At 39.6% G+C, this 27,717-nt stretch overlaps 1 protein-coding gene across 1 annotated transcript in view; it reads right to left on the reverse strand.

The window, feature by feature from the left end:
- arid5b (AT-rich interaction domain 5B) overlaps positions 1-27,108 on the reverse strand; it is a 103,121-nt gene extending 76,013 nt beyond the window's left edge. Inside the window, exons 1-3 of the mRNA XM_042501829.2 lie at positions 27,046-27,108; positions 26,466-26,720; positions 14,840-15,074 (exon numbers count right to left, since the gene is read on the reverse strand). Of these exons, the coding sequence (XP_042357763.2) occupies positions 14,840-15,074; positions 26,466-26,720; positions 27,046-27,066 (511 nt within the window). The 5' untranslated portion in view covers positions 27,067-27,108. The remainder of the gene's footprint in view (positions 1-14,839; positions 15,075-26,465; positions 26,721-27,045) is intronic.
- Positions 27,109-27,717: the final 609 nt, after the last annotated feature.

Below are 27,717 nucleotides of genomic sequence, written 5' to 3' on the forward strand. Positions count from 1 at the left end.
CTGAAGCAGACAGCCTCTCCAGCCACACATATCCTCCTCCTGCTGCAGAATGAAATGGATGACATGTTTGGCTTTAAATGTATCTTTAATGGGACAGCAAGTTCCCATTTGAGTGAGTTCTGCGGGAAGGTTAGAGCAAAGGAGGGAGAGGGAGAAAAAACATCTTATCAGGAGATTGGGAATTGGGTCAGGCAAGGAATTACATGCCATTCTAGATCAAAGTTGCCGTGTGTATTTCCTCAAAGAAGGGCCCCTCATTATCAACTCAGACTTATTTCTGAGGGTGTATACTAAAAGGAAACATGATTTAATATGTTTTCAGTAAAAGAATGAAGCACAAAAAGAGGGGGGGGATAATACTAGAGGCTATTTGAGACAGGCATGTTTCCCAATGGTAAAACTGTAATGAGAAAGAGAAGGGGGGATGTTTGTTGGAGATGTTTGGGAGGAGGGGGGTGTTGTCATTCACCATGGCTCCATTGTGAATTCCTGTCATTATATAAGAACCTCTCTTTCTCCTCTCTCTCTCTCTCTATCATCAGATCTGTATGGAGGAGGAAGGCTTTAAATAAACAGCCCGTTGAGTTAAGCCAACTGGAACCCTTTTCAATAATTACATCCAGCACAATACTCAATTTACATTGCATTTATTTAGCTGGAGGACTTGACAATGTGAGAAAGAAAAGAGTGACATTAGCAGCGGATGATAACAACTAGAGCGGTGCGCTCCCCAAGGGGAGACGTTTTAGTCTGTGGCTTAGAGGGAGACTTTACAGATAGCAATATGTCATTAAAAACCAGCGCCATCTGTTCAGATTTCTTGTTTATGTGCCGTCACTGATATAAAGCGCACTGAAGACACAAAAGCAAATCCCAGAAATGCAAACTGTAAGATTTTCTCTGTGCACTTAGCTGTGATTACACATTCTAACAGCGCCACAAAAAAAAAAAAAAGGGAAAACAACAACCGCTAACAATTGTTTTCTCTCCACAACCCCTAATGATCTGCGTTTGAAGTTCCCCCAGCTCGCTCCAGCACAAACTATTTTCACAAGGCTGCTGTGTTATTCATGTAACACACACACACACAGTATCTGGCTAAACAAGCAGGTAATTTCCGATAAACTGCGACCAGCTTGGCTGTAAACTCATTCATTCCAGATTACAGAACACGACCTCTGATGTGGCAAAACCCTCCGCTTTACCAACAGAGCTGTAATCACAGCAATGCAGCACACACAGAGTTTGGAGCTGCTTGTCTCACATTGCACAGGGAAGATAAGAACTTCAATGCAGAATAGCTACTCTGCTCTGATAACAAGTTTATGTTAGCTGGTCGCTCAATACTTTTCATTTCTGTCCGTGATATTGCTGCATATTTTTGTAGTCATTTATCAGCTGAACATCGGTATCGGTATTGTTGACTGCCATCGGCCTATCAGCAGATAAGATGACATTCACCGATGGCAGTGGCCAATGTTTTCTGTTCTGTCAGATTATTTTGCGCAGAATAGAAAACAGTGCTGTCCGGGACAATAGAAAACTTGCTTCAGAGGAACAGGGATCTTTCCTGGGACACCACCGGGGACATAGACTATATAAAGATGGATGATGTGCCCCCACTTAACCATGCTATGCTTAAGTGAGGCCAAAATATCCAAGATACGGGCACTGCAATCTTGCGCTGGTGAAGTCATTTGGAGCCGGAGTCTGCACATTCGTATTATCCATGGTGGGGCAGTTCCTGTCAAAACACCTGTTCAACCAATCACGAGCAGCTCCATTGAATGCCAGTGCATGGATTGGCTGTCGCAGCTGTCAATCATGGTGAAAAATTCCCTGTTGTTGAATTAATAACTTATCGCAAGCGAACTTATCATAAAAACAAACACTTGAACAAACAGCAGGGTGATGAGAAGTACCTTCAGTGACAGAAAACATCTTTGGGAAAAATTTATTTGGCGTGTACTTTGAGTTTTTAGTTTGGCCTATGTCCCATACACTAGCATGGAGGGGCGGGCTTTATGACCTATACTGCAGACAGACACCAGGAGGCGATCAAGATTGAAATGTTACACTTTAGGGGAACTGTCATGTTGTCCATCTTCATATACAGTCTATGGTTGGGACAAGAGGACGCAGTAAACTAACTACTGATGCCTCAGGGGATGCACCCTATTGTTTCCACTGATAATGCTACATTGTGAACAACTTGTCTGTGTTGAAATCAGTAGGAGAGTTTGGTGTTGGCTGGACCATATGTTTATGATAACTGGATACAAGATGCCAAGATGGCACCTATTCATTCCGAAAGAGTTTTTCTTGGCTCAGGGAAAGTTTTACAAATATAAAAACACCATTGATCAAAAATTCATAATAGACCTTGTTGGCAGTTCAAGGTATAACTGCCAACAAATGCTTCTTTTACTGTGGTGGTTAATGGGAAAAAAGTCTTTTGGCCAACTTTTTCAGGACTTTTTCGCTGTAATACTGCAAGTGGTCCCTGGGAAAAATTGGCTGCAAGGTTAAGCTGCTTGCTGGTAGGCAAATGTAACTTAGAATGTTCTCATAATGTTTTTAATGTAATCTTGTAAAATTAAGTTTTTGTCAAGAAACTTGAATAAATGCAGCTGTTTGAAGAGGAAATTTATTGAGGTTTTTACAGCAATACAAAACAGATATTAGTGGGGGAATTGTGATATATTATATATGGTAAAATGCTTCTGAAAAAGTTTTAAAAAACTTAAGTTTTTTATGTGAAAGAAGATTATTTTAAAGTCTTTTTATCAATGTGTGAATTTGTGCCCATTCAAAGACAGCGTAATGACAGACTGACTGACTTCATTTAATTTTTTTTACAATGAGGATTTTCATTGTGTGCCTGGCACAAAATAGGTAATAAATGAGAACAAAAACAACATAAATAACAACAACAAATACACCTTTGTCGGCACTAGCCCAGAATTTCACAATCTGTGCATCGGTGCATTTTAAAAAAATAAAAACAAAGTCCAGTATGAGTTGAAAATGACACTGACATATTTTTGTTTATTTTGTGAAACACATCCACGGACTGTTAAGTATTTTGTATACATTATAAGAGCACAGTGAGAACAGACGCGAAATGACAACAACATGAATCATTACTTGGCAGAGGTTTCTGTTGTCTAAAGACTTTCCTGTCATCGTGACGAGGCTGCAACTGGAATCAATTTGTTCCTCATGAAATATCAGGTTCGTTTACTGCATATTCATCTACTTTTATCCGTGCAAGCTTCAGCTGTTTTTTCTCACATTTAATAATTATCTTCAGCAAGATTAATAAAGGCTGCACCCACCACAGTGGAACAAAGGGATTCTGTTAACTTTCGATATTATCCTCTGACGCATCGGATGAAACAACAGCCTTCCCTGAGTTATGGCTAAGGGGAAAATCAGGGGAAAAAACAAGACTGGCTGAATGCCTCTCATTTTGCCAAGTGCTCCTCAGGCCAGTACATAACAAGGAAACGGACTGACAGGTTGAGAAAGAGGACAGAGAGGCATCAATGATCTATTGTTTGCAGCCAAGGCGCTCCTTCCAACTCCTCTGGCAGTCGATATATCAAAGAAACCAAAATATATTACACCATCTGCCCAGAGATACTTTACAAATACAAATTACGTCATTTGTATTTCTTTGGCTTAATAAAAGCATTAAGAGCAGTTATGTATCCGAGCAAATATGTGCGAGCATGCAGCGCATGCACGCACTTACACATACACACACACACACACACACACATACACACACACACACACACACACAGCTCCCACCAAAGGTCTGGAATCTATCAAAGCCCCCATTGCAATTACCTTTCAATGCAGGAAAAATGCATTACCTCTGTGCTGTGAAATGAACACTATGTTATTCCTACAAGGCTAAAAGTCTATCTTCCACACTGTGCACTGCACAGCACACATCCTGTGGCCCTGTTGCATCAGTGCTGCCTTTCAGATTATGATAGATATTATATTGAATGTTGAGAAGCTGATCTGCAATCAGCAGCCAGAGCTATTTTTTACCTTGGCACCGGTCTAACTGAAAGTGTTTTTCCAACAGGTAAAATTAAACGGGTATTTAATGTGTGAGCGCAATTGTTCACACACCCTCACACACTGTGGAATTCAAGTTATTATTACCAGCGTGCGCAGCTCGATCTCATTAAATTATGTAACCACAGAGGTTGAAAAAGCAAGCGATGATTCAAGTTCTGAGAGATCAAACTGGATCTTTTCAACTCAGAACAAACTGGAAAATCACAATAACCTAGTAAATGTGTGTTCGAATGAACAGGAAATCACCCTGTGATCAGTCACTGAGTAAATCTTTTGTTTACTGTTAACGTTAGCATCAAATTAAATGTCTCTCTAGATTCACTTGTCTGAGATTAAGCAAAAATCTGAATCATCATCTGAATGTTCATGAGCCTGTATGAGAAAATTTTGAGCCCGTGCTGTTCATATTCAGTGGTATAAAAAGCTAGGCAGAAATTATAATATAGCCTGTAATTTAAAAAAATACACACACGCGCGCACGCGTACACACATATTAAGTGTATGCTCAAAATGTCTCTCACAATATATTGATTTAAAAAAAAGTAAAGAATATGAATTTGATATATGCTACAGCAGACAACCATGCACTGCAAACCAAAAGAATTATCATCAGATGTAACCATAATCATAAATAAACTTAACAAATTGCCATTTAATGACAATTTGTGCATTTCTGCACGCATTTTGTTGGACCCCAGCTAAAGCTGTTACTTGACTGCTGCAGTAAGGTAAAATCTATGTCAAACACTATATTGTCTCTCTATTTTATTACTTTCAAATGTATTAAAAGTGGAACAATAAAGTTTTATGTAGGTTATATCACTGTCAACTGTTATAGTTTTCGTAAAGTTATTATAGGTCATAAAAAAATGTCATTAAAAAGTAATTGTATGTACACCTTTCCTGTAAGGCCTTCTATTATATGCTGCCCCCTTGAAAAATAATGCAATGATAATTAACTTTACTTATATTGTGCTTTGCAAAAAAACATATGACGATAAAAAAATGAAACAGTTTAAAAGTAACATTACATGGGACAAAGGGAGCTATGTATGAGTAAGTGTAAAGTAAGTTAAACAAAAAAAATACATAAATAAAGCAAATATAACAAAAATGGCACTCAGTCGTCAAATCTTTGAGAAACTGTGATCTAAGACTTTTTATACAAAATGCTCTAAAATGGGCAGTTTAGCTGTAAAATTTCTGAAAAAGATTTTCTCCCAACCCCCCCTTGAAGATTGGGTTGCAGAAGGCATACATTTAAAATGGTTACCCTAATAGTATATAGGTGATTACAGCCCTGGAAAGAAATATTCGGATTCTTGTGAAAGCACAAAAGTATTATTAGCAAAATCTACAAGAAGTATAAAAATCAAAAGTTCTCATAGTTCTTCTCAAAATTGCTCCTATGAGTAGACTCATATATGAATGGGCTGATTACTGATGCATTAGTGTATCACTTACAGTTTAGTGGAGCCGATTTTAACTATATTATGTACAATTAGAGAGTTTAATCTGTAAAGATTCATCATATCTGAATTTTAATTACATATTTGTGATGTCACTAGTGCCTAAAACAAGTAAGGGTAGGGGAGTAAAAGTCTTAGTAGCATGAAGTGCATAAGTAGCATAAAATACTCAAGGAAAGCACCTTAAATCTGCACTTAAGGACAGAAATTGAGCAAATTGTCTGTTTTTCTTGTTGCTTGTTTGATATTCACAACAGGGTGTCCAGAGGAGGACACTTTTACATGCACTCATAAAGCAGATGGACTGTCATGCTCATAAAATATGCAGAGTTATTAATTGTACAATCTGTGATGTGTAGAAGGCTTACAGAGCGGCACAGAGTCATCCATATCTATCAATCTATCTATCTATCTATGTGAAGGCAATCTGTTGGGAAGAGATAAACATATCAGGGAGACATGTACAAAAGGCAGTTTCGCACTGAAATATTAATGTTGCAGTAATACTTGAAATGAGCATCATTTTGACAAAGACGAATATAGAAAGGCTGCTGGTTGGGTAACACTTAAGTGTGAGTCAGAGTGTAACTGGAACAAGCAGGCAATTTGTTTAAAGAAAAGAAACACACAATCTGAGATAAAAATGCCCGTGATTCCAAGGTTTTTCATAATAAAATAATCACAAAAGAAAAAAAAAACATAAAATAAATCTATGAGGAAATTTGTCCAAGACGAAGACGAGCTAGCGTGTTATGAAAGAGCCTCGCTCCCTTTCTGTCTATTTAAGATGCCTGGCAGAGGTCACATCAATAGCGTCTCTGTTGTTCCAGACCTGACTAATGGAGAGAAGAGAGACACAACTGTTGTTTCAGACCTCGCTAATGGAGAGACGGAGCTCTTCATTTCCTCCGAGGCCATTCTCATTGTTTAACCATCCACCAGCCTTCAGCCCCCCCCACCCCCACCCCCCGTACAAGTCGAAAAACACATTATGTGACATTCCAGAAATAAAATAACACAAATTATTAATGAATATAGCAATCCGTAGAAGCTGAATTTGATTATGGTGCGAGCCATAACAGGATATGACTCGGGTGTTGGGTGGTCTCTCTCTCTCTGTCTCTCTCTCTCTCTCTCTCTTTCTCTCACAGTGTGTCTTTCTCCCATTCAAATTCGAGGCATGCTCAAACATCTAATAGATTTTTCCACCCCGGCACACAATTTACTGCTTACAGATTTAGAATTCTCTGGCTTCCGGCCAGTCAGAAGTGAATTAATGATATGAGCACATCAGCGAGGAAAAACAGCTTGTGATTCTCTCTCCTACAGGTCTGAGCATAATGAAGAAGATACTGCCATAAACCCTCCCAACACCTCCACTAAAAAAAGAAAAAGGAAAAAAAATACCAGAAAAGGAGAGAAAGAGGGGAGGGTGGTGAGAGAGGCACATAATCAATACAAACACTCCATTAAATTACTTCAAAAGGGATTCTGGACAGTTTGTAGAATTAGTTCTGTGGAAAAAAAAGCAGAAAGGGAAGCAAATATGTTTGAGGGGCGGAAAGCAAACAAGTGCAAACGATACAATCTGCCACATATTCTGAATGGAGGAATACAGCGTGGTGTGTGTTACAAAAGCATTCTTTCTGTGCCGGAGTCACAACATACCATTACTCTTGTAACACCGCGACACTTTCTCTTTATCTTTTCCAAGAAAGCGCTTTACTCCTTCCCACGTCGCAGTCGAAAACATAAAACATTTTCATGTGTGATAGTGACTCAAAAGTCCCAAATATTGTTCTGTATTGTCACGGAGACAAATCAACCATGAGACGACAGCATCTGTCTGTTTTCTTATCACCAGCTCCTGCCTGCATAAACATTCAGTGACGCTCTGAACAGTCTCTGAAAAGGGACAGAATCTACCCTCTACATCAAATTGAAATGTTCCGACTGAAATATTGTCGGGATATCAACTCGGGTATATGTGCCAAGCCTGGCATACAGATCAGATGTTGCATCAGAGGGAAATACAGTGGTTCTATCCTGAAGCGGGCGAGGCTGTAAAGAATCTTGAAATGCAGTGATATTGCTCCGTGCCGCGCCGGCCGGCTGCACCGTCCAGCTCAATCTTTGTACGTTTAGCTCTGATCAAAGTAATGCATTTGTCTGCCCCAGTTCAAGACAACACATTGATTCTGAGCAGTGTGCACACTGGGAAAGCAAGGCCAAAGTTCAAGGCCAAATTCCATTTCTTATATTTTTACCACTACCCCTTTGTTTTCAAGTGCTCCTTTTCCGCTCATAGCAGTTACAAGAGGTAGTCTTCCCTATAAATGGGACAACTCTGTAAGACCGTGATGCATCATCAGTTGTCACCAGTCATGTTTATGCATGCAGCTGTGGCAATACTAATATTATCACAACAACACTGGCCATTTATTGGAAAGAGACAGACACTTCAATGGACACTTTGTTCACAGCTTAAAGTGATACATTTTCAACTTTTCCATTCTGATGCCACCCAGCGTCTCCAATCAGCGGGTTCGCTCTCCGTTTTCTCAGAGCTTAACAACTATCCACAGACAAGCAATCGACACTAAACAACGTATACATACACAATACCTAAAAGAGAAGAAAAAATATATTCACTGAGGAGGTAAATTAATTTTAGAAAGTTATATTTTGTTTGTTTTAAAATGAAAGACAGCGACTGTTTCTGTAACATCGCGTTACATGATTTTGAACATTCATTACTTATTTTTGCTTGGACTACTTATTACGCCCTCTGCCACTTCCACTAATTCTCCACTAATTTTAGTGCAGGTTTTTTTTTTGTGCAATCAACATTAATTCAGAATTAAATGTTTAAACAGAGATAACAAAAGTTATCTCTGGGGGCTTTAAATTTCACATTATCAGTCAAGCTAAATTTTGGCAATATATGCCATTAAAGAAGGCATATGACATGAAAATAAGTCAAAATGTGGAATTATCCTTGGAAATCAGCAATAAGAATGCATACTACTAGCAATTTGGTTTATGCTTGTTATGAAAACATGACCATAATACATTAAAATAACAATAAACTTTGACAATGTAACAAACTGTGCTATATTTTGTGTCTCTCTGAGTTGCAGAGAAAAGTCTTGGGGAGGACTTGTTGGGAGCCTGGGAGCTGTGGTCAATAAAATGAAAGGGCAGCGGTTGCTGTTGGAGTTTTTGTACCGTCTTTAGTTCTGTTTTATTTTTTAACTATTTAATTAGGCAGAGCCAGGACGCTCAGCTACAATACGACATTATCATGTTTTTCAGTATTTATTAACAAAGAAAACACATTTGTGGGATTGTTTTGTTGTTCATGCAGAAATCTTGCCAATGATTTCTTCTAATACCTGGTATGGAGTGTGGTTCTGAAAAGGCCGCACTCCAAACTGGTGGAGGGCCTGTAGCCCTAACATGTCGCCCCACCCCTCTATATAGTATTGGGACTGAGCCTAAATATTTTGACTTTTAAAAAGCCTTCATTTTTAAGTGTGTTTTTGTTGCATGTTCATTTTCTTGTTCATGTCTGAAAAATATTAAATTAATTACAGACAAAAAACATGGCAGTGTCTTTTTGAAGTTGCAGTGTGATTAATTTCCTATAACCTGGTGAAGTTTGGTGATGTCTTATATGCCCAATGCAACATAGTATTTAACTATACCATGCAACTATATACTCAAATCAGTATTTAGCATGGCATTAGGGCATGACTTATTGCAATTTCATAGCACGTTGGTGGAGAAAGTTTGGTCTTTATTGAAGGGGCTCCCTCTGCCCACTGGTGTGCTTGAGTAAGACATTGACCCCAAACAACTCCTGATGAATGTGTATGAAAATAAATGCACTAAGTTGCTCTGGACCAAATGAATGTAATGTAATGTGCTTAACCTTAATTATAGGACATGCACAGCAATAAAGGTCAGTTATTATGGATTACGGGAAGAAAATGCCCTAATGTCATTTTTTTATACAACTCAAGTACATTTTGATTCAAATTCATCTTGTCAAATTATACTCTGGACACTGATGGAGAAATTGGATGGAAATCATCAATCATAGCACTTTGCAGCTTTTCACACAGCAAAGAGATGCATGAATAATATGTTGTTCCTTGAATAATAATAACTGACCTTCATTACCATTACTATCTGAATATTTCATTGAAATGCTCATATTTTCGGATATCTAATCCATCATGCGCTCTTGACTTTAGTATGATTCACTGTATGAATGTGTCGGGTCAAACGGCAGCTACAACTGTTCTTATTCGGCAGCACTGCAGGGAGCATCTGATATAAAGCAGATAATATTATTTTTGTAATTTTATGGTGTCATTTACTTTAATTTTCAAAAGGTCCTGCACCACAAAAATAATCTAAAAAGTCAAGGGAAGGGATGGCTGCTTTTGTAATGAAGTGTGTATTTTTTTTCTGCCTACACAGTTGCATGGGAAGTTTTCTCGCTGAGGGATGAACTAGCTTCAGATGATACTAAAGGGCAGGAGTCAGGAACACCATCTATGTTCCCTGAATGCAAAAGTCACAAGGTTTGACCTTGTATAATCCTCGACTTCATCTCAACTCACAATCTGCTCACTGCCTCAGCGCTGAAGGCTTGAATTGGAGAAAGACAAGACAGAAAACCTATTGAGCTATTTTGTGAGCAAGAGAAATCCTTTGTTTTTGTTTTTTTATTTTATTTTTTTATTATTTTCCTTCTACAGCTCTCTGTTTCTCCCGGCTAAAGCCAACAAACTGTATCAGCAGATACAGCTCTCCAACGCTCGGCCTCGTAGTATACGACCAGAAACCAATTTCGGCAGGCAGCAATGAAAAAAAAAAGAATCAGGCCAGTTCTCTGGGGAGAGATAGAGGGGCAGAATGTAAACTTCCCTGGCAAGCCATCCCCAGTGGATTGAACAGTAAAAAGAAGCTCTAATGCTCACTCCAATACAAGATAAACTGAGCGGACAGTTTGCATTACCTGATTAAGTGAATTACATTACAGATTATGTAAGCACTGCAAAACACAATACATCACTCATCATGCACTCGAAGAAATGTGTTTTTACTCTTCTCTTGGCTTGGGAAACTGTGTGTGGGAAACTACAGCATGCTTAATGTAATTAATGACCTTTGTGTTGTGTAAAAGCCACAAGATTTTTTTTAAATTATTTTTTAGCTGCTAAGAATCCTGGGAAAACAATACATACTTAAAAGAAAAAAAAATTGTGAAATATGTTTATCCGCTGTCTTGCAGAGAGTTAGATGGTAGCCTACCACTCATGTCGGTAGCCTACAATAAATATGAGGCTACTGCCAGCAGCTGTTTAGCTTAGCTTAGCACAAAGACTTGAAACAAGAGGAAACAGCTAGCCTGGCGTTGTGACAACAATACAATGACAACAAGAGGAAGAGGTTATTGGGCTCAGCCATGAAGGCTGTAAGGATTAGACAAACAGGATATTACATGTCATTTTCTTGAGCTTAAGGTGGATTTTGTTACCACTGGACAGATGCAAGCTTGAGTTTTTTATGCTAAGCTAAACTAACCAGCTACTTTTCGTCTCAGCCTCATATATGATGGGTTAGAGGGAGCATGCCGCACCTACTATGAGATTCAAAGGTGGTTGTCAGCCCATTAAATGGCTGTTTGCATATCCAACATTGTGAAACAGTTGCAGTTTTGTTAGTTTCAAAAACAAGTCTACATGGTAAGGTTTAAAAAAGCATATCCTGGTACATAAATTAGAACAAATGCTCTGGTTAAAACAACCCAACAATGACTTTGGTTTCGTATGGGACACAAACCCAGATCTCATGGGTGAAAGTCCTGTCTTTGTTTGACCAATCCTGCCTCCATACTGCCCGATGCAGATTTTCTCCCTCTTGCTACGACATCACGTGACTTCCTCATTTGCTCCTCTCAGAAAACTTACAGCCACAAGAGCTTGTCGCCTAACAGTAAAAGTATGTGGCTATTTCATGGCCTAATAATGGCTTTCTGAACCTGATTGTAGCACGGATGTATGAAGAGAAATGGATACAGCGTTTGAGACCGGGCCTCATTCATTCCTATGAAAGGTGCTCAGGGGCGCACAAGGCAACAGAGGTTTAACTTTGCAGACAAAAAGTTACAAAGTTACTTTCTGCATTGTTGGGCCCATAAAGCAGGTGCACTACAGATTCACACTGGCCAAGCGCCAAATTTCAGGTGTAGCCGTCTGCTAACTTGAATGGGGACAAAATGATTTAATTATGCTACTGCTCAAAGTAATTTTGCAGAGGCTGTGACACTCAGAAAAAATGTTTTGATGATTTAAATACATCTCTTTGACAACGTAGGTCTATGGGATACAGTCTTATTGGGCCCAATGGCATCACGTGATGGCGGAAGTTGTCATTCCATGTTTGACCGCGATGTTAAATTGGCTTCAAAATCTGGCACACTTTCTGGGGGCCAAAATGGGTGTGGCAGGCACCTCCTAACCCATATCTATGACACATATAACCACTTATAAATGCCATTTAATGGCCTGATATCGACTGATGCTCTGTTTCTGTAATTGTAAAAATGTGATATACTGCATATTTTAGTTTTAAAGGTCTATGGGAGCATTGCATCATTCTCAAGGCTCTCTTACTTCAGCTCAGCTGCACTTAAAAAACACTACATTTCAAAGCCAGGCGAAAGCTAGAATGTGAATTATGATACCAATCAACTGTGTGCCTCACAGGTTTTAGAGTCACAGCTGTCGATGCTGCAGGACAGCAGCAAAGGTCACTTGTTTCTCTAATTAATTACTTTGTGAGGGCATCTTTGGTTTCCCTCTTTAAGCATTTCTGAGGACAGAACAGAGCTTTGTTCACCCACCAAACCATAATGCTCTATGTATGCAATGCAGATCAAAAACAACTCAATTGGCATTCTGCTATTTCAGACACATTTGTCTGGTAGTATTTTTCACATGTTCCCTGAGAGACACAAATACATAACAGTGCACTTAATTCACAGTGGCAGCGTGCCAGGAAAAGTTAGGATATGCACTTGGAAAAAAAAAGAGAGAGAGAACAGTTCCCCTCGATAACAATGGCACACTTTATTGCTCTTTAGCTCACAATGGTTTTCTGTGCAGCTTGTGGTATTGCTGCAGTATCCTGTTATGGGGAACAATCCAATTCCTCTGACATAGTTACACATCAGCCCGAGAATAACAATCAGCAAATACATCATTCACGTAAAACAGCAAGCAACCACTTCGGGCTATTCTGTTTATAAATACAATCCAAACAAAAAATGGTATAGCTGTATCATAAAAAAAGTCAGTTTAGTCAATGAGCCAATATCAGAGAGAATTACAGACATTCAGCTACAGGACGCTTTAAGGGTACTTTTATATCTGATCTGCTGCTGCTGTGGCATGAATATTTCATTCCAGTAGTCAGCAGCATTGCAGTGGCATATTTCATATTTCTATGCAAACCCTTGCTCAGAGTAACGTGCATTTGCCTTGATGAATAAGTGATCTCTCTCACTCTCTCCAAAACTCTCTGCCCTGCTCATATTGTTAGACTGTCAACAACTGACACACGCCAAAGACGTAGTGAACAAACAAACAAATGGATAAGTGAGTGCACACCACTGATTGTCGGTGTGTAGCATGTGTGCACGTGCCTGTCTATGTGTATTTGCGTGTGTGCGTGTGTGTGTCTCTGGTGCCCTGCCAGAGTCTGAGCCCGTTCTGCTGAGTGGGCAGATTCTCTGGCAGAGTGTCCCATCGGAGTGACAAGTGCATTTAGAAACAGCCTGATGGAGTCATTAACGGCAGCGCTGCTCATTAGCAACACACGCACGCACACACACGCACACACACAAGCCCTCAGTAACAATAGCGTCATCTCCAGGTTATTACACTGACAACGGATAAATCTATAAAATCTGGACGATACAGCACATTTACAGAAAGCCGTGATATGGAGCATAATATCATTTAAGAAGCAGGCTGACGTATCTATTTATGAAAGCAAGCAATCACAGACGCACACACGCACAAGCACAATCAAACTGTATTGATTACTGGAATAACAACAAAGCATCCATTATTGATCCTCTTGTCCTTTTTGCGTATGAGATTCAAGCAATATCGAGTAATCAAGGGCATCACACACACAACAGCTTCTCTTCCTGGAAGATCCCCAAGCAGAAAACAGTACAAGACTCATCAATAAACCACCCTTTTCTGCAGAAAAAAGGGCCTCGTGTTTTTAAGCCTATAGCAGTTTCACTTCCACAAAAGCTTCGGGCATGAAATGATTATTAAAAATGAATTAATTGAGGATTATAAAGCTAAATTTCTGGCTCAAATCACCAGGATACACACATATAACCTGACAAAATGTGATGGTATTTTTAGCACATTTACTAAGCTACATTATACCATTATAATCAGCATTAGGCATTACATCACAGCCATGTGAGAGAGAGAGAGAGAGAGAGGCAAATAACTGGGAAATGGCTTCAAAGGGAACATTATGTTCTTGCTGATTATTAGGCTCAAATGCCAGAGTTTCCTATTTGCATCGGATGAGTCATCCGCGGAGACATCCAGCTTTATGTTTGGCCTGATTCATAGGTAAAGCTGTCGTGAGACCCCAAGAGTGCGGTGCAAGAATCAGACAACCACTGACACTTAGTGGTACCGCGTACATGACGAATACAACAGGCGACCATTCAGACACAAATAGCAGTGATCCCTCAAGATATACGGCCAATTATGATCTAAACTGATGGATAAGAAGAGTCAGAGACTGCAGTTTGATGTGACTCAATTATTTAAAGACATTACCAGCTGAATTATGTGATTTTTGCAACGCCGCCTGCCTTTGTTGTTGTCGCACTCTGGAAACAGAGCTGTTATACTGTAGGATGGTAATGCGTTGGCAAACACGCTGCCATTACCTCCATCCTGCCTCTATTAGTGTGATTCTCAGCTCATTATATCGGGAGGAATTCCAACTACATACTGATGAATTGCTCCAGTCAAGACAACACTTGTTAAACCAACCAAAGGACAATAAACATAAGCTGATTTATGGTGGAGACAGGACGCAAATACACAAATATCTCACACAGCAGTAGCTCAGAGAAACTAAAAACACAGCAGTAACCTTTAGGAATGAAAAAATGCTAAAAAGAAAATAAATAAAAAGAAATTTAGTTTCCTCACCTAGCTGTGCCCTCTCCCGCTGGACATCCTTGAAGTTGAGTCCGCTGGTCAGGGTGCTCTCGCGGTAGCGATGGAGGGCCTCCCGCCTCCCGTTGGTCCCCAGCTCCCGGAGCACGGAGGGTTTGAGAGGCTCGGCCTTCAGACAGTGGGTCCATCCTGAGAAGTCTGGTACTGTCCACTTCACCAAGTCCTCCAGCCGCACAATCACCTTCTCAGACACTGCAATTACCTCGTGCTGAAAGGGAGCGGGGCAGAATCCCAATTACAATCAGAAGCACATGAAGGGAGTTTCATAAATGCAAACTGTGTAAAAGTCATGGATCGTTTACTTTTGCCCCAATGTTACAACTCTTTTTTAAACAGTTTTGTTAAGCAGAAGACAACACATCTGCAGGTCGGTTATACATGACTGAAATTTAGAATTTGAAATCCATTTTGCTTAGTAAACAATTTGGGATTAAGAAAGGATTAACACACCACCCATGCTGTATTTATGCCGACATGCCAATCTGAACATACATTTTCATATTTGTCCATTTAATTTGTTTTAAGCATTTTTAAACTTACAAAGTGTGCGTGTCATTTCCACTTTCCTAAATTCCATCCTTCTGAAGATTTTTTTTTCCCTTTTTTACATTAGTAATGACCTTTTTGGGTCTTTATTATAAAAAAAACGTTTGGATACTTTCAGCTTGTTATTTTATTTTGACTTTAAACCTGATTTGTGCTATTTGAAAATTTAACAAGTCTCTGAATTTTAAAGCCTTTAATTCCACAAACAGTGGGTTAGTTGGTTTTTAATGAGTAGTTTTGTTTATAATTATAGTTTCCAGTTGAAGAATAAGACTTGGATTTGTTTTACGTGCATTTTTTCACAAAGTACGCAACAGTGGTGGAAGAAGTATTCAGACCCTTTAACTAAAAGTTTAAAAACCATAGTCAAAAATATACATCCAAAGTCCTGAGTTTAAAATTTTAATTTAGTAAGAGAAGTATTTTCAGCAAAATGCACCTAAAATATCAAAAGTAAAAGTACCAAGTATGCAGAATGGCTCCTTTCACAGTGTTATACTATTATTGTAATAATATTAATGGTACATTCCTTGAATAAATGTACTAAGTTACATTCCACCACTCGTAACCATCATAAGGTGAACACAATCAAAGTTAAAAACTAGTATTAAAATAAGAACAACAATCAGAATCAGAAGCTTGTCGAGGAAACAGGACGAACAACAGGACGTCCTTATTTATCAACTAAATTGGTATGTGCGTCAAGTAGCATTACGGCTGTGGATGCACATTAATGTAAGTAAATTACGGCACCATGAATATGGATGATGTGGATGATTGCTGAATTGAATTTATGCCAGCAGTTAAATCAATGTCAATGGGGACGTAGATGTTTTAGACTTTTTCTTTTTTTTTTTATTTGATTAGCATTTAGGAAGTCAGGCTCCTGATATTCACCATGAATGTTGAGACTTTTTTATGTTTTTCAAATAACAAGTCGCACTCGGGGGCTGCGATTGCACCTTCAAAGTGTTGGGGAAAATGCAATTTGTTACAGTGCGATGTGTAATGAATGAACAGGAAAGAGCCAGTGGTCTCCTCTGACACATAATAATGTGTCAGGAAACTATGAATGTAAATCTATGGCAGTGATGTGCACGGCTGACATTGTTTATATAACTTTAGCAGTTTTGTGTACGTACTTTATTCTGTTCAGCTGGCTTACTTAATAAGATCTGCTTTCAGTTTGAGCTCATTTTTTTCTCCTAAGGTTGATTCAACCCCGTCTAATAACTCTCATACTCAAAGAACTACAAGTCCAATGAAGAGGCAAGGAAGCAGAGATGCTTAAATGTGTTTCCATTTGAAGGGCTAATGGCTGAAGTGCTTGTTACCGACAGAGTGGAGGAGTGTGCTGCTGGAAGATGGCTATTACAGAAACAGGGAAATCTGGAGGACAGATGTGTACAGGCAGAGACGCAGACACTCTGAGTAGGTCTCTGATGTTTACCTTGGTTATCTCCAATTTACCAGGCATCTGTCTGCACATTTCCCCTAAAAGAGTATATTACTGATGTTAAAATAACATTTACTTACTCTGTATTGACATGCTGGTGGACTGTATGTACGAATACAGAGAGGGTGGATGCAATAAAAGCACACATAGGATCTAATAAAATCCCAACTCTACAGCTTCCTGTGTGAGCTTAAAATGTCAAGTTTTTTGGCATTTTAATCTGTTTTAATGGATTATTTCCTATTATTTTGTCGCCATATTCTAAAAACAAACACATGACTTTTCAGCGTCTCTCTCTCCGAGTGCTCTGTCTATACAATTACCCGTACTCAGTTCTCACATCATCTGCAACTACAGGCATATCAAATCCCAACCAGTTGGAGACAGCATTTCCTTATAAAGGAAAAGCCTGCGAGGGATAGCTTGATATAGCTGTGCCTCCCTCACTAAGTAGAAACATCAAACATGGGTTTTCGGTCTTCTTATAATGAGCTGTCTTCAGCTGTCAAGTGGTGGCGGGTGGTTGTAACCGGCTTTCCATGCAATGAAAAACTGACTGCTGTTTCTGCCTTCAGAAAAAGCAGGCCATTTGAATAATGTAGAGCAACAGTAAATAGCATTCAGCCTGCAGCCAGAAACCACATTGTACTGTATCTCTACAGAATTAGCTACTGTACTTTGATGCAATCGTCTGATACTGAGAAACAAAACCATGAAATATTTCAGTCGAGTCCATTTGAAACAAAAATAATGTTCTGCCGCTGATGTTCGAGTCAAACTGCAATACTGCGAGTAATTCAATAGCACACCAGAGCTTACAGCGCGCACAGCAAAGAGCAAAAACACACAGCCATTCCCTCTATATCAATCAGCTGAATGACATGCTGCCTTGTGTGAGTGTCAACAGATCCTGTTTGGGGACTTGTTCGGCTTGAGAGCAAAACACAACAGGTGAGAGCAATTCAGCAGCTGTCAACACAGTCCAGAATATAATCAGTCTATGAACGGAGCCGCAACAGGCAACATCCATTTTTTTTTAAACTTCACCAGCCAACTTTACACCGTCTGTGTAGTCTGCGGGCTGCTGTGTGATACAGCATGTGCCAGGAAGCTGAATACTGTGTTGTGGTTTGCGTAAGTCATGATATGTGATTGAGAAATGTTGAGGCAAATACTGTAGAAATAAGAAATGTGCCATGTTTCCATGGAAGAGGTTTCTGAGAACCAGATATTGAGAAACAGCAACAGAATTGCACTAGCCTGTGTGCCACTATGTAATAAAAAACAGAAGAAAAAACAAAACCAGGGCTGTGACCAATGAGTGTTTTCATTATCGTATAATCTGTTGATTCAATATATCTATAAAAATGTCTGATGAGAGTAAGAAAACTACATTCTTTAGTTTATGTGTCAAATTAAAAGCAACCTTTTTGTTCTTCCCTTTGAGGCTTATGCTTAATGTGTGTGTGTGTGTGTGTATGTGTGTGTACTCATGACCATACTTGTTTTCCTTGTTGTCCTTCTTTTGACAGCGTAGTGGTTTCTATTGATTGTGTTGATGACTCATACTGCATTCTCTCATATGTTTATAAGCCACCTGTATGTTCTCATGTTTTATTTTATACGTTGTCTTTCAATGTAAATCACCTTGAGTTTACCTGAAATGGAATGTGCTATATGAATAAAACTGACTCTGCCAATATTACTCATTTGTGTGCAATGAACAGTTCAGAAGCTGAAAGCTATTCAATTCACAATTACATCAAATGGCAAGCCTGTGTGGTGGCTGCGGCTCAGGAGGTGCAGCAGGTCACCTACTGATCGGAGGATCGGCAGTCCGCATGTCAAAGTATCATTGGGAGAGATATTGAACCCCATATTGCTGTGAGTGTGTGTGAATGTAGCTTCAGCCACTAGTCTGGATGAAAGTGGCATGTAGTGTAAAAAGCCAAGAGTGGGTGTAACACTTGAAAAGTGTAACTTTTTTGAGCAACTCTTAGTCAACTGACAGATAACTAACTGTTTCCATAGTTGATAAACTGTTTACGTTATATGTTTTTCAATCAAAAGTGCTAATAATTCCCTGGTTGCAACTTCTCAAATGTGAGTATTTAGCTTTCAGAGTCCGTTATATTAGTAAATCTGTGGGTTTCAGTGCAAAGTAGTTTCACAATAATAATTTTGGCCTTTTCCCCTTATAAGATACCACAAACAGAGAGAAAGATATGGAATGGTAAAGTGAGAAAGGGGAACAACATGCAGCCAAGGGTTGAGGGGCTAACTTCAACCTGTCAAGGTATTGGTCTTAATGCACATGCTCTACCAAGCAAGCTGCAGGCCCCCAATCAAACGATATCAAAGCTTCTCAATTCAAACTTTGTCTGCATCCAATCCTTAGTTTACCCTGAAAAAAAGACCATTTGTATGATTTTGCTTGCAGCCAATCACCACAAACATTCTTCAGTTTAATGCGACGTGTGCTTGTTGACAACCTGCACAGTCTGCAGTGTGGGGAAATTAAGCGCAGCGTACTTGACAGATTAGGCAGTTTAGCATGCAGAGATGCCACCAAAATTTTCAAAAGTTTGGCTATACTACACACCTGCCACATCTTGTGGCATTTTACACAACTGAATGCTTCCATTCACATGACAGATAGCTTATGAAATAGAAAAAAGATAAAAATAATAAAATAAAATAAAATAAAAAATAAAATAATGGCTATTCTATTTTAAACTCTGATAATTCTATTGTATTGTTTTCTATTTTATATTTGTTACGTCTATGCACCAAAGCAAATTCCTTGTACATGAAGACTACTTAAAACCATATTTTTAGTCTGAATTCAACCATTACAACACTCATTTTCTGTAAAATCAATCAATCTACCAATTTTTTCAGCACTAGACTGCTGCTTCTGAGTGAGAAGGCTACAGTTTTGTGCAGGTTGTGCAGAAATATTAAGCAGGAAATGTGCAAAAGTTCACGGTATAGTGAATAACGCATCCTGGATCATCTATTTGAATTTTTTGGTTTCAAAGAAGTGCTTTAGAGACCTGCACTTCTGTAAATGCTGCCCATCCACACTGTCCTGTCATTCCCAGTTAGGCAGCTGATAGTTAAGCAAAGCGGCAGACACAGCCAGCAGGCCACTTGATAATATAGGTCAGAGGACTGCAAGCCCCCAGCCAAGAGGTGACACTGCACATCAGCAACATACCAAACAGCCGGGTGTCATTCCAGTGACACTTCCTACACAGACACATTAAGAGCGTTTATACTCTCTGAATCCCACACTCAACGTCTTAATGTGTTACCAGAATTTTACCTCGAGTATGTCAATAAACGCGCACACTCCCTAACTGCCTGTTTTATGATTGAGTTAAAATGCAAGGTGACACATTAACAGCTCAATGTTACATTCTGTCTCCGTTCTTCTATCAATAATTCATGTTATTACTGCAGCAGCATGATATCTCCAAAAACATTACTGAGTGAATTTATTGCTATGACTGCACATTATGGACTGAAAGTGAGGGGAAAAACAGACTTCTGCTGTGAAACTGTAGATAACTCTGTTCCAGTCAACCCATGACTCCAGCAATCTCATTGAAATTAAACTCACTAAAATCCATATCATTCAATTTATATGGATGCGGCGGTGTAAGGGTGGCAAAACAGCACATGAGGGACATTCCCCGATTCTATATTCGGTGATCCAATTAGAAAACAATGCACCCTGAAATATTCCATATCGCTCTGAACAATCCCCCTGCGAGAAATCCACGCCACTGTGCTCGGAGACATTCCTGACTGTCAGCGTTCTGCGGCAGAGCGTCTCATCGCTCGGACAGGACTTTCAGCTCGGGAGTCAAGGGGTGCACGCTCCTAGTGGGTGGGTGTCTTTCTATACTGTGGGTACACTACACGCACACAGTGCTCCTGTCATGCTGGGAAGGTTTCAGCCTGCTGCCTCAGAGAGGTCAGCACTGGAATTCCTAAGGCCAAAGGAGATTAGTAATTGAGTAATGGACATGGTGACATGGACAATGAGGAGACAGAGAGGGAGCAGGAGAAGGAGAGAGAAAAAACGAGGGTATGAAACACAATATGAGTTCATTATCTATCTCCCCTCCCCATGACTGACCTTGGCTTCAGTGTCCCAAAACAAACTTATCTAGGAATTAAAAGACAGCTCTGGAGAGTGAGCCAAGCACAATTGAATCAGAATGTGTTTTTTTGCCTCAAGACTAGAAAGAGTTCAAGGTGCAGCATTTAAAAGGTGAGAATTATTGTACATAATGTTCTGCCACTTAATGCATGCAGTTTATTCATATGCATAAAAGTTGCCGTAATATCTGCAGGGGTGCTGAACTCATCTTTTATTCACTGATTCCATTAAGAGATTGCTCTTACATGAGCCGCCGTGATGTATGAACTTAGCATTCTTTCACGGGTTATAATGACGGAGAAAAATAGCGAGATAACAGGAGTTTTCAAAGGCTTTCGGAAAGTGGGCGAGGCATCCATCATGTAAGGTGACACCGCAAAAAGAGCTGCGTCAGCTCCCCTTGAATCACAGCAGCTTTGTGATCTTGTATTTTAACAAATGCACACACAAGACAAAAAAAATGCTCTATCTAAGAAACCACAGTTAAGAATGAGACATATTGGCTTGAGTATTAAGCAGGAGCTTCTCATCTGTGGCTGTATTTCCCCTTAAAGGTTATTATAACGATCCACTGTAGCTGGGGGCACTGAAGTCATGCATCAAGGCAAATGTTTGCCTGTTCAAGTGGTTAGTCAATGACAAAGTGGAAAAAACCGAGCTAAAGAGCACCAAAAGTCTCTTGTGTGTTGACAAACGGGGCCGCGGCTCTAACATATCATTACTTAGGCTGCAGAGACACAAAACAGTTTGATGAGAAGAATCAGAAAGATTGCGAAGGACGAGAATGACAACTCTTAAACCAATGGGAAATGTTAGTGGACTCTTTTTTATAGCCTTTGAAGTCTGGGGTATTCAGTTTTAAAGGTTTTAAATTACACTATCCTAAAAAGCTGGTAATAATTTACATGCTATTTCAGCAATGGTGAGGAATTCACTGGAGGGCAGTGTTCAGAGTTAATGACTTGTTCTGCAGCAGGAGGAGGCACACATGCATGCACGCCACACACGCACGCTAAAAAGCCCCCCCCCAAATTCCTGCCATTGTTGTGTGAATAGGGAGATTTGGTGTAATGCACAGACTGACCAAGACGAGGCAGCAGTATGGATGTTCAAATTTTTTTTTAATTTAGAAAAAATATTAAAAAAATTTTAAAAATTTAAAATGCGCCATTTGCACACACAGCAAAACGACCTTATCCATCAAAATGCTGGTCGCATATCTGAGCCACTTACACTTAACTCAACTAGCATCCCAGATGCCTGAATTACCCATTCAGGGTTTTTCCCTTAGGAAAAATCAAAGAAGCAGCAAATGAATACAATCTAATTTCCCTACAAGCTGGCTTTCCAAGCACTGAAACACATGCATGGACTACTGCCATGTACTGAAGAAATGGCTCTGGACGCATGCCAAAGTGTTTTCCACAGCAATCAATACTGGCCTACTGCTGCAGTCCCCAGCCTGTCAGTGCATGTGTGTGTATGAGTGTGTGTGTGTGCCAAAGCCTTGTCAGCTAGGGGGACAGAATAGAGGAGAAGAGAGGTCAGATGAAATCAGAGGTGATGATAATAGCACATTAATATAACATGATCCAGAAATATTCTCCGTGCTTGTGAATTCCCATTAAGAGCACCTTGCTGTATTTGCACCAAAGTGGGATATATAGTATAAGATAAGCATAAGCAATTAGCCGCCTGGAGCAGAGTATATAATAAGTGTTGTGTGCGTGTGCTCTTATCTATAAAATGTGGGGTCCAAAAACAGAAACTATTGCAGCCGGGGCGAGCGGTACCAGCAGGAGAGGCAGGCCATTTGGAGTGAGAGGAAAATAATGTGTCACTCAATGAGTTTTAAAACACATGTGACTGTTTAGTCAGTGGCAGTTTTCAGGGAGACAAATAGAGTGGAGGCCCCAATGGAGGGTTTGTCATAATGGGTGAGCAACTCGACACAAAGCCTGTTTAAAGAGCAAGCGGAGCTCAACTGGTGGGGGTAAACACTGCTTGTCAGGCTGAGATATAATGAAAAATAGAGCTTCCTCCACATATGGACTTAATAATTAACCCAGAATAAATAGATTAATAAATATATTCCGGATCTTTTTCATCAGCTATTCAGCAAACACAGGCGCAGAGAGCTGAGTTTATTCAATGAATCATTTTTCTATTTCCAGCTCTGGATTTAAAGCTGGCTGTGTTTAAAAAGGAATTGACCTCCAACCCTGTGACAGAAGAAAAACAAGCACAGTAGGTCATGGGTTGGTTCCTCTTGTCACCGCACAGCACAGCAAAAACACGGCGGCACAGGAGAGGCTCAAAGCAAACAAATACCTGAGAAATAACCAGGAAATTACATCATACCTCGGTGCTGAGAACACAAGTGAATCAGTAATCCAATTCCAGCCAGCTAGTTCAATATAAGGCTGTTCTGATGTCTTGAAAAAGTTGTTGGTATTTGGAGGATATTGTGCCGCGGGCTTAAGATAATATCTATCTACAAGTATGAGTCGTGATCTTGCAGAGAAAAGGAGGACCAAAACACTGGTTGTTGTTTTATGCTGTGTGAAAATATTCAACTGTAAATCCAAGAACAAATGTCATGAAGCTCAATGACACCGAGCTGGGGCTTTACCTCATAATGCCTTTAGCGCTAAAACCTTGTGAAAATAGCACACTTCCTGAGAGCTGTTATCAAGTTCATGTCTGCATGAGTCACTGGGTTAATTTGAACTCCTGATTTCCAGCCAGTCAATTACAGATTCACAGAGTAACTACGCAGCCATTAATCTGCCTTTGTACGCACACAGAGTCCCAAAGAAAATGACTAATGTGAGCTTTATAAACTTCCCACTCGCTGTAAAATGTGACAAGTTGACCTTACTTGAAAAATCTAGTTAACTGACTGCCTTAAAAAAGTTAAGTACATAAAACTTCTTATGTTTACTTTGTATCTATTTGTATGGTTTACTTAAAATGTTGTATTTACTTCATTTCGTGAAGTAAACTTTAAAATGACGTGACATTAACTCATTCTTTCTAAATTAAAACAACTTAATCAAACCATGACCAGTTGTTATCCACAAATTATTTTCATTTTAACTAAATGCCATTCTGAGCATATTAAGACCAGTGTTTGTAAGAAACAAACAAAGCTATACAATCAAAACAAATCCACTATAAAGACTAAATCTTTCTCTTTGACTTAAACATTTTAAGAGGGATCCATGTCATGCAGTTTTACCACAAATATCAATTAAGCTACAGCCACCTTGCTAAATACATAAAACTGTTTAGTTAAGTCCGATTAACTTGGTTTACTTAAAAACATAAGTTGCTTTCACTCACAAAGAGCAACTTCTATCACTTGTCATTTTTAAGTTGCAACAACTTCACTAAATTAAGTAAATACAACTAAAATGTAAGTAAACTTAACAATTATGTATGAAATAAACATAAACTCAAACTAATAGTTATATTTGCTTACCCAAATCAAGGCAATCAGTGTTAAAATTAATAGAAGTAAGATGAGCTTTGTGAGTTTACAGTGCTGTAGCTAAAAATGAACTCCTCTCTAGTGTTTAGGTTCTAAAAATGCAAATAATCTTTTCACACATGCAACAGCCAGGGACTTTTTAATATCACAGCTTTTTTGTGCCTAGTTCCTGTTTGTTTTCTGGATTATGGGTTGCATCTGTATAAGCGCTCCTCGCTGACTCATGCAGTGCAGATTAGTGTTATGGGGCAAAGTCAGCGAGAATCTGAATGCGCTCAGTGAAGGTCATAAACTGACTTGAAGTTGTCAGGGCAATTTCCACTGTGTAATATACAGTAAGTAGTCTGATTTGCTGAGAGCAGGAGCTTTGACGAGCCCTTTAATTGAGGTCAGCCTGCAGGCACCTACATTGCACTTAAACATATCAAATTATATTATTTCGTAGTCTGGTTTGTTCTATAATCAGAACTTCAAAGCAAGTGCACTGTGCTTGCAGGGCTGTGTGCTGTGATGCAAGTTGCTGCATAATTCATGCAGGGAAATAGCTTTTATTCCCCTTGTACTCCAAACTACAACAGATGCTTGGATCATTCTGTTGATTCCTTAAGATTTGCATTGCAGCCCTTGTGGTAGTTAATATAATATTTTCCAGATATACCCCAATGGACTGGAATGTAAGCACTTTGCAATGCAAATAAGTCTTTTGGTAAGGGGGCGGAGCTGACATGTCGTTGCGCAAGTGTGGCCTCAGAATCGGCGATGCATGCACTCAAAGTAATTACTAAATAATTGCAGCGCGTTAAAGGCTAAAGCGAGAGGGCTTCAGGAGATGATACCCGTTCATAGAAGAAATTCTGCCACAAAGATGATAGCTTGTCTAAGCGGCAGCCCATAAATAGCCACCTTTCTCATGAAAGGGAAATGTGATAGCCACTCTATTACTCAAGAGGAAAGAATGTAAGTAAACCATCAGCGGAAGAGTCGAGCACAAACACGGCTTTGTCCTTCACTATAAACAATATAACAGCAGCGGAGAATAATTTCCATGCAGCCGCAAGTGATCAAAAGCAGAGAGTGGTAATTAAAGTGCTGTTGTCGCTGGTTGAGGAATATCAGAGCGAAAACAACACATCATTTGTTTCCTAGCCGCTGAGAAAAACTCTCAATATCAGAGCGATGTCATTCAGCGCAGCGATGTAACCGGATCACAAGCGCCACATATGGCCACAGTCAATCATAACTATTGCTTTTCTGAGCCAGCAACAGCGTAATGTAACACAGAGGCGGTTTAAGTGCTCGTCTCAAAAAACGTGAGCTGACAATATCGCATTGTGGAGGATGGAAATGTCCACATGGAAAATTTATGCAAAGCGCGCAGAGTAGTTAAAACGTGTCAGCGCTGGCCGTGCTCCGCCACGCTTTTATGACTCGCTCTGCACTCTTTCAACATCAGGCGGCATTACAAAATATCTAATAACTATCGTACCCAGCGATCTGAGCCAGGTTGACCCCCATGCATTCATTGCCGTTTCGCAATTTCCGCCCATATGTCAGTATTTGACACGCTTTAGCAAGAAATGAAATGACAGAGCCTGGGCGCAGGATTCTTGCGGATTTTCCCCTTTATAACACAATTAACCCCATAGAGCGCAGCGGCAGCCTTATTGAGCGCAGCTGGACAAGTGCACATTCAGCAGTTGACACCACAATAGACAAATAAAGTAAAACTAGACAACAAATACCGCTGTAGGTCAATCCTTTAACAGCGTCAATGGCAGTATTGATGTTTATGAATGTCTGCCGCCGGAGACTAAACATCCACTGCCAACTCTTAATGCAGCAAAGATGCTTGTTAATCAAAATGCTCGCAAACAAACACGATTTTTAAAAAAGCACAATCAGTAATTATTCATCAGGCGATTAATATTCTTACCTCTCCATGAGCGACTGTCCGTCCCTGGGGAGTATCCTCGGGTAGAAAATAAAGTTTGGAGCTTGATAAAAGTTGCTTGCTTGTTCTTTCTTCCCAGAGCAGCTGAAGCTCCGCTATGCAAATAGGATCCTCCGGTTTACATCTGACGAAGAAAAAGTCTCCGAGAGACAGAATCCTCGGTTTACCGTCCCGGTGAAATTTAAAGGCTTTATAGAATATATATGGTCCATGTAAACCGCAAGACGAGCCCACCCACTGTGGAGGAAAAACACAAACGGAGAAATTAATGAATGGCTTATTTGGTAAACAAATCGCAGCAAAGTGGACACAAACATTTAAAACATCCGTGCGTAATTGCGCACGGTTCGCAAATATCACATTAGGATCGCTCAGTTTTTTTTCTGTACACAATTAGTAGCATGTAACTATTTTTAGATGTTCAACATATGACACAGATGTGGTCATGCTAAATGTAATGTGTCAAACTTTTGTGGATTAGACACGTGAGCGCAGTTTAGAGTCGGTGGCGATTAGCGCGATGCGAAAATAAAATAAATAGACGGTTGATAACAAACGTTACCTTCAGTGAGTTCGGCTCCATCTCGACGTTATGAATTGATTAAACTCAACACGCTCTCCAAACTTGCAGGCTTGAATGGATTGCCGAAGGTCCTGCAAGGGACATATTTCTGTAGAGTTTAAAACATCGCGTTTAAACCGATAAAGAATCGTGGGAAAATATCTTTAATGGTGAATACTCTTCCTTAAATGTTGTATAAGGCGGCGTATTTATTTTATTAGAAATAAATCTGTTATAGCATTTTTTGGCGAATTTCTGTTACGTGAAAGCACGTGTTTAGACAAAATATTATGGATATATTCATAAACATATCAATAATTTTCAACCATCAGTAGGAAGTAGTTGTATTTAAAAATACAAAACACCATTTTCGGAAAATTATCTGCCTCCAAATGCTTCGTTTGTGCTAAATTTAGTGTTTTTATGAGCGTTTCCCAGACCATGCACCTTCCAGGACTTCTGTAAAAGACGTTCACTATGAAAGCACATTTCTCACAGTAATGACACTGAGGCGCTTGCTGTGGATGCCTTCAAGAAACAATGTTACATGAAAGTTAATAGGGCTATCAAATGATTCCTCAAAAGGCAATGTGGGACCCGTGAGGTGCCGGCTTCGCTTTGAGCGGAACTTGCTGTGCGTTATGGCACAGGCGCGCGGAGGTTGGCGTTAAC

The sequence above is a fragment of the Plectropomus leopardus genome, chromosome 13 (assembly GCF_026936395.1).
Source record: "Plectropomus leopardus strain MGB_pleo_1.0 chromosome 13, ASM2693639v1, whole genome shotgun sequence".
Lineage (NCBI taxonomy): Eukaryota > Metazoa > Chordata > Actinopteri > Perciformes > Serranidae > Plectropomus > Plectropomus leopardus.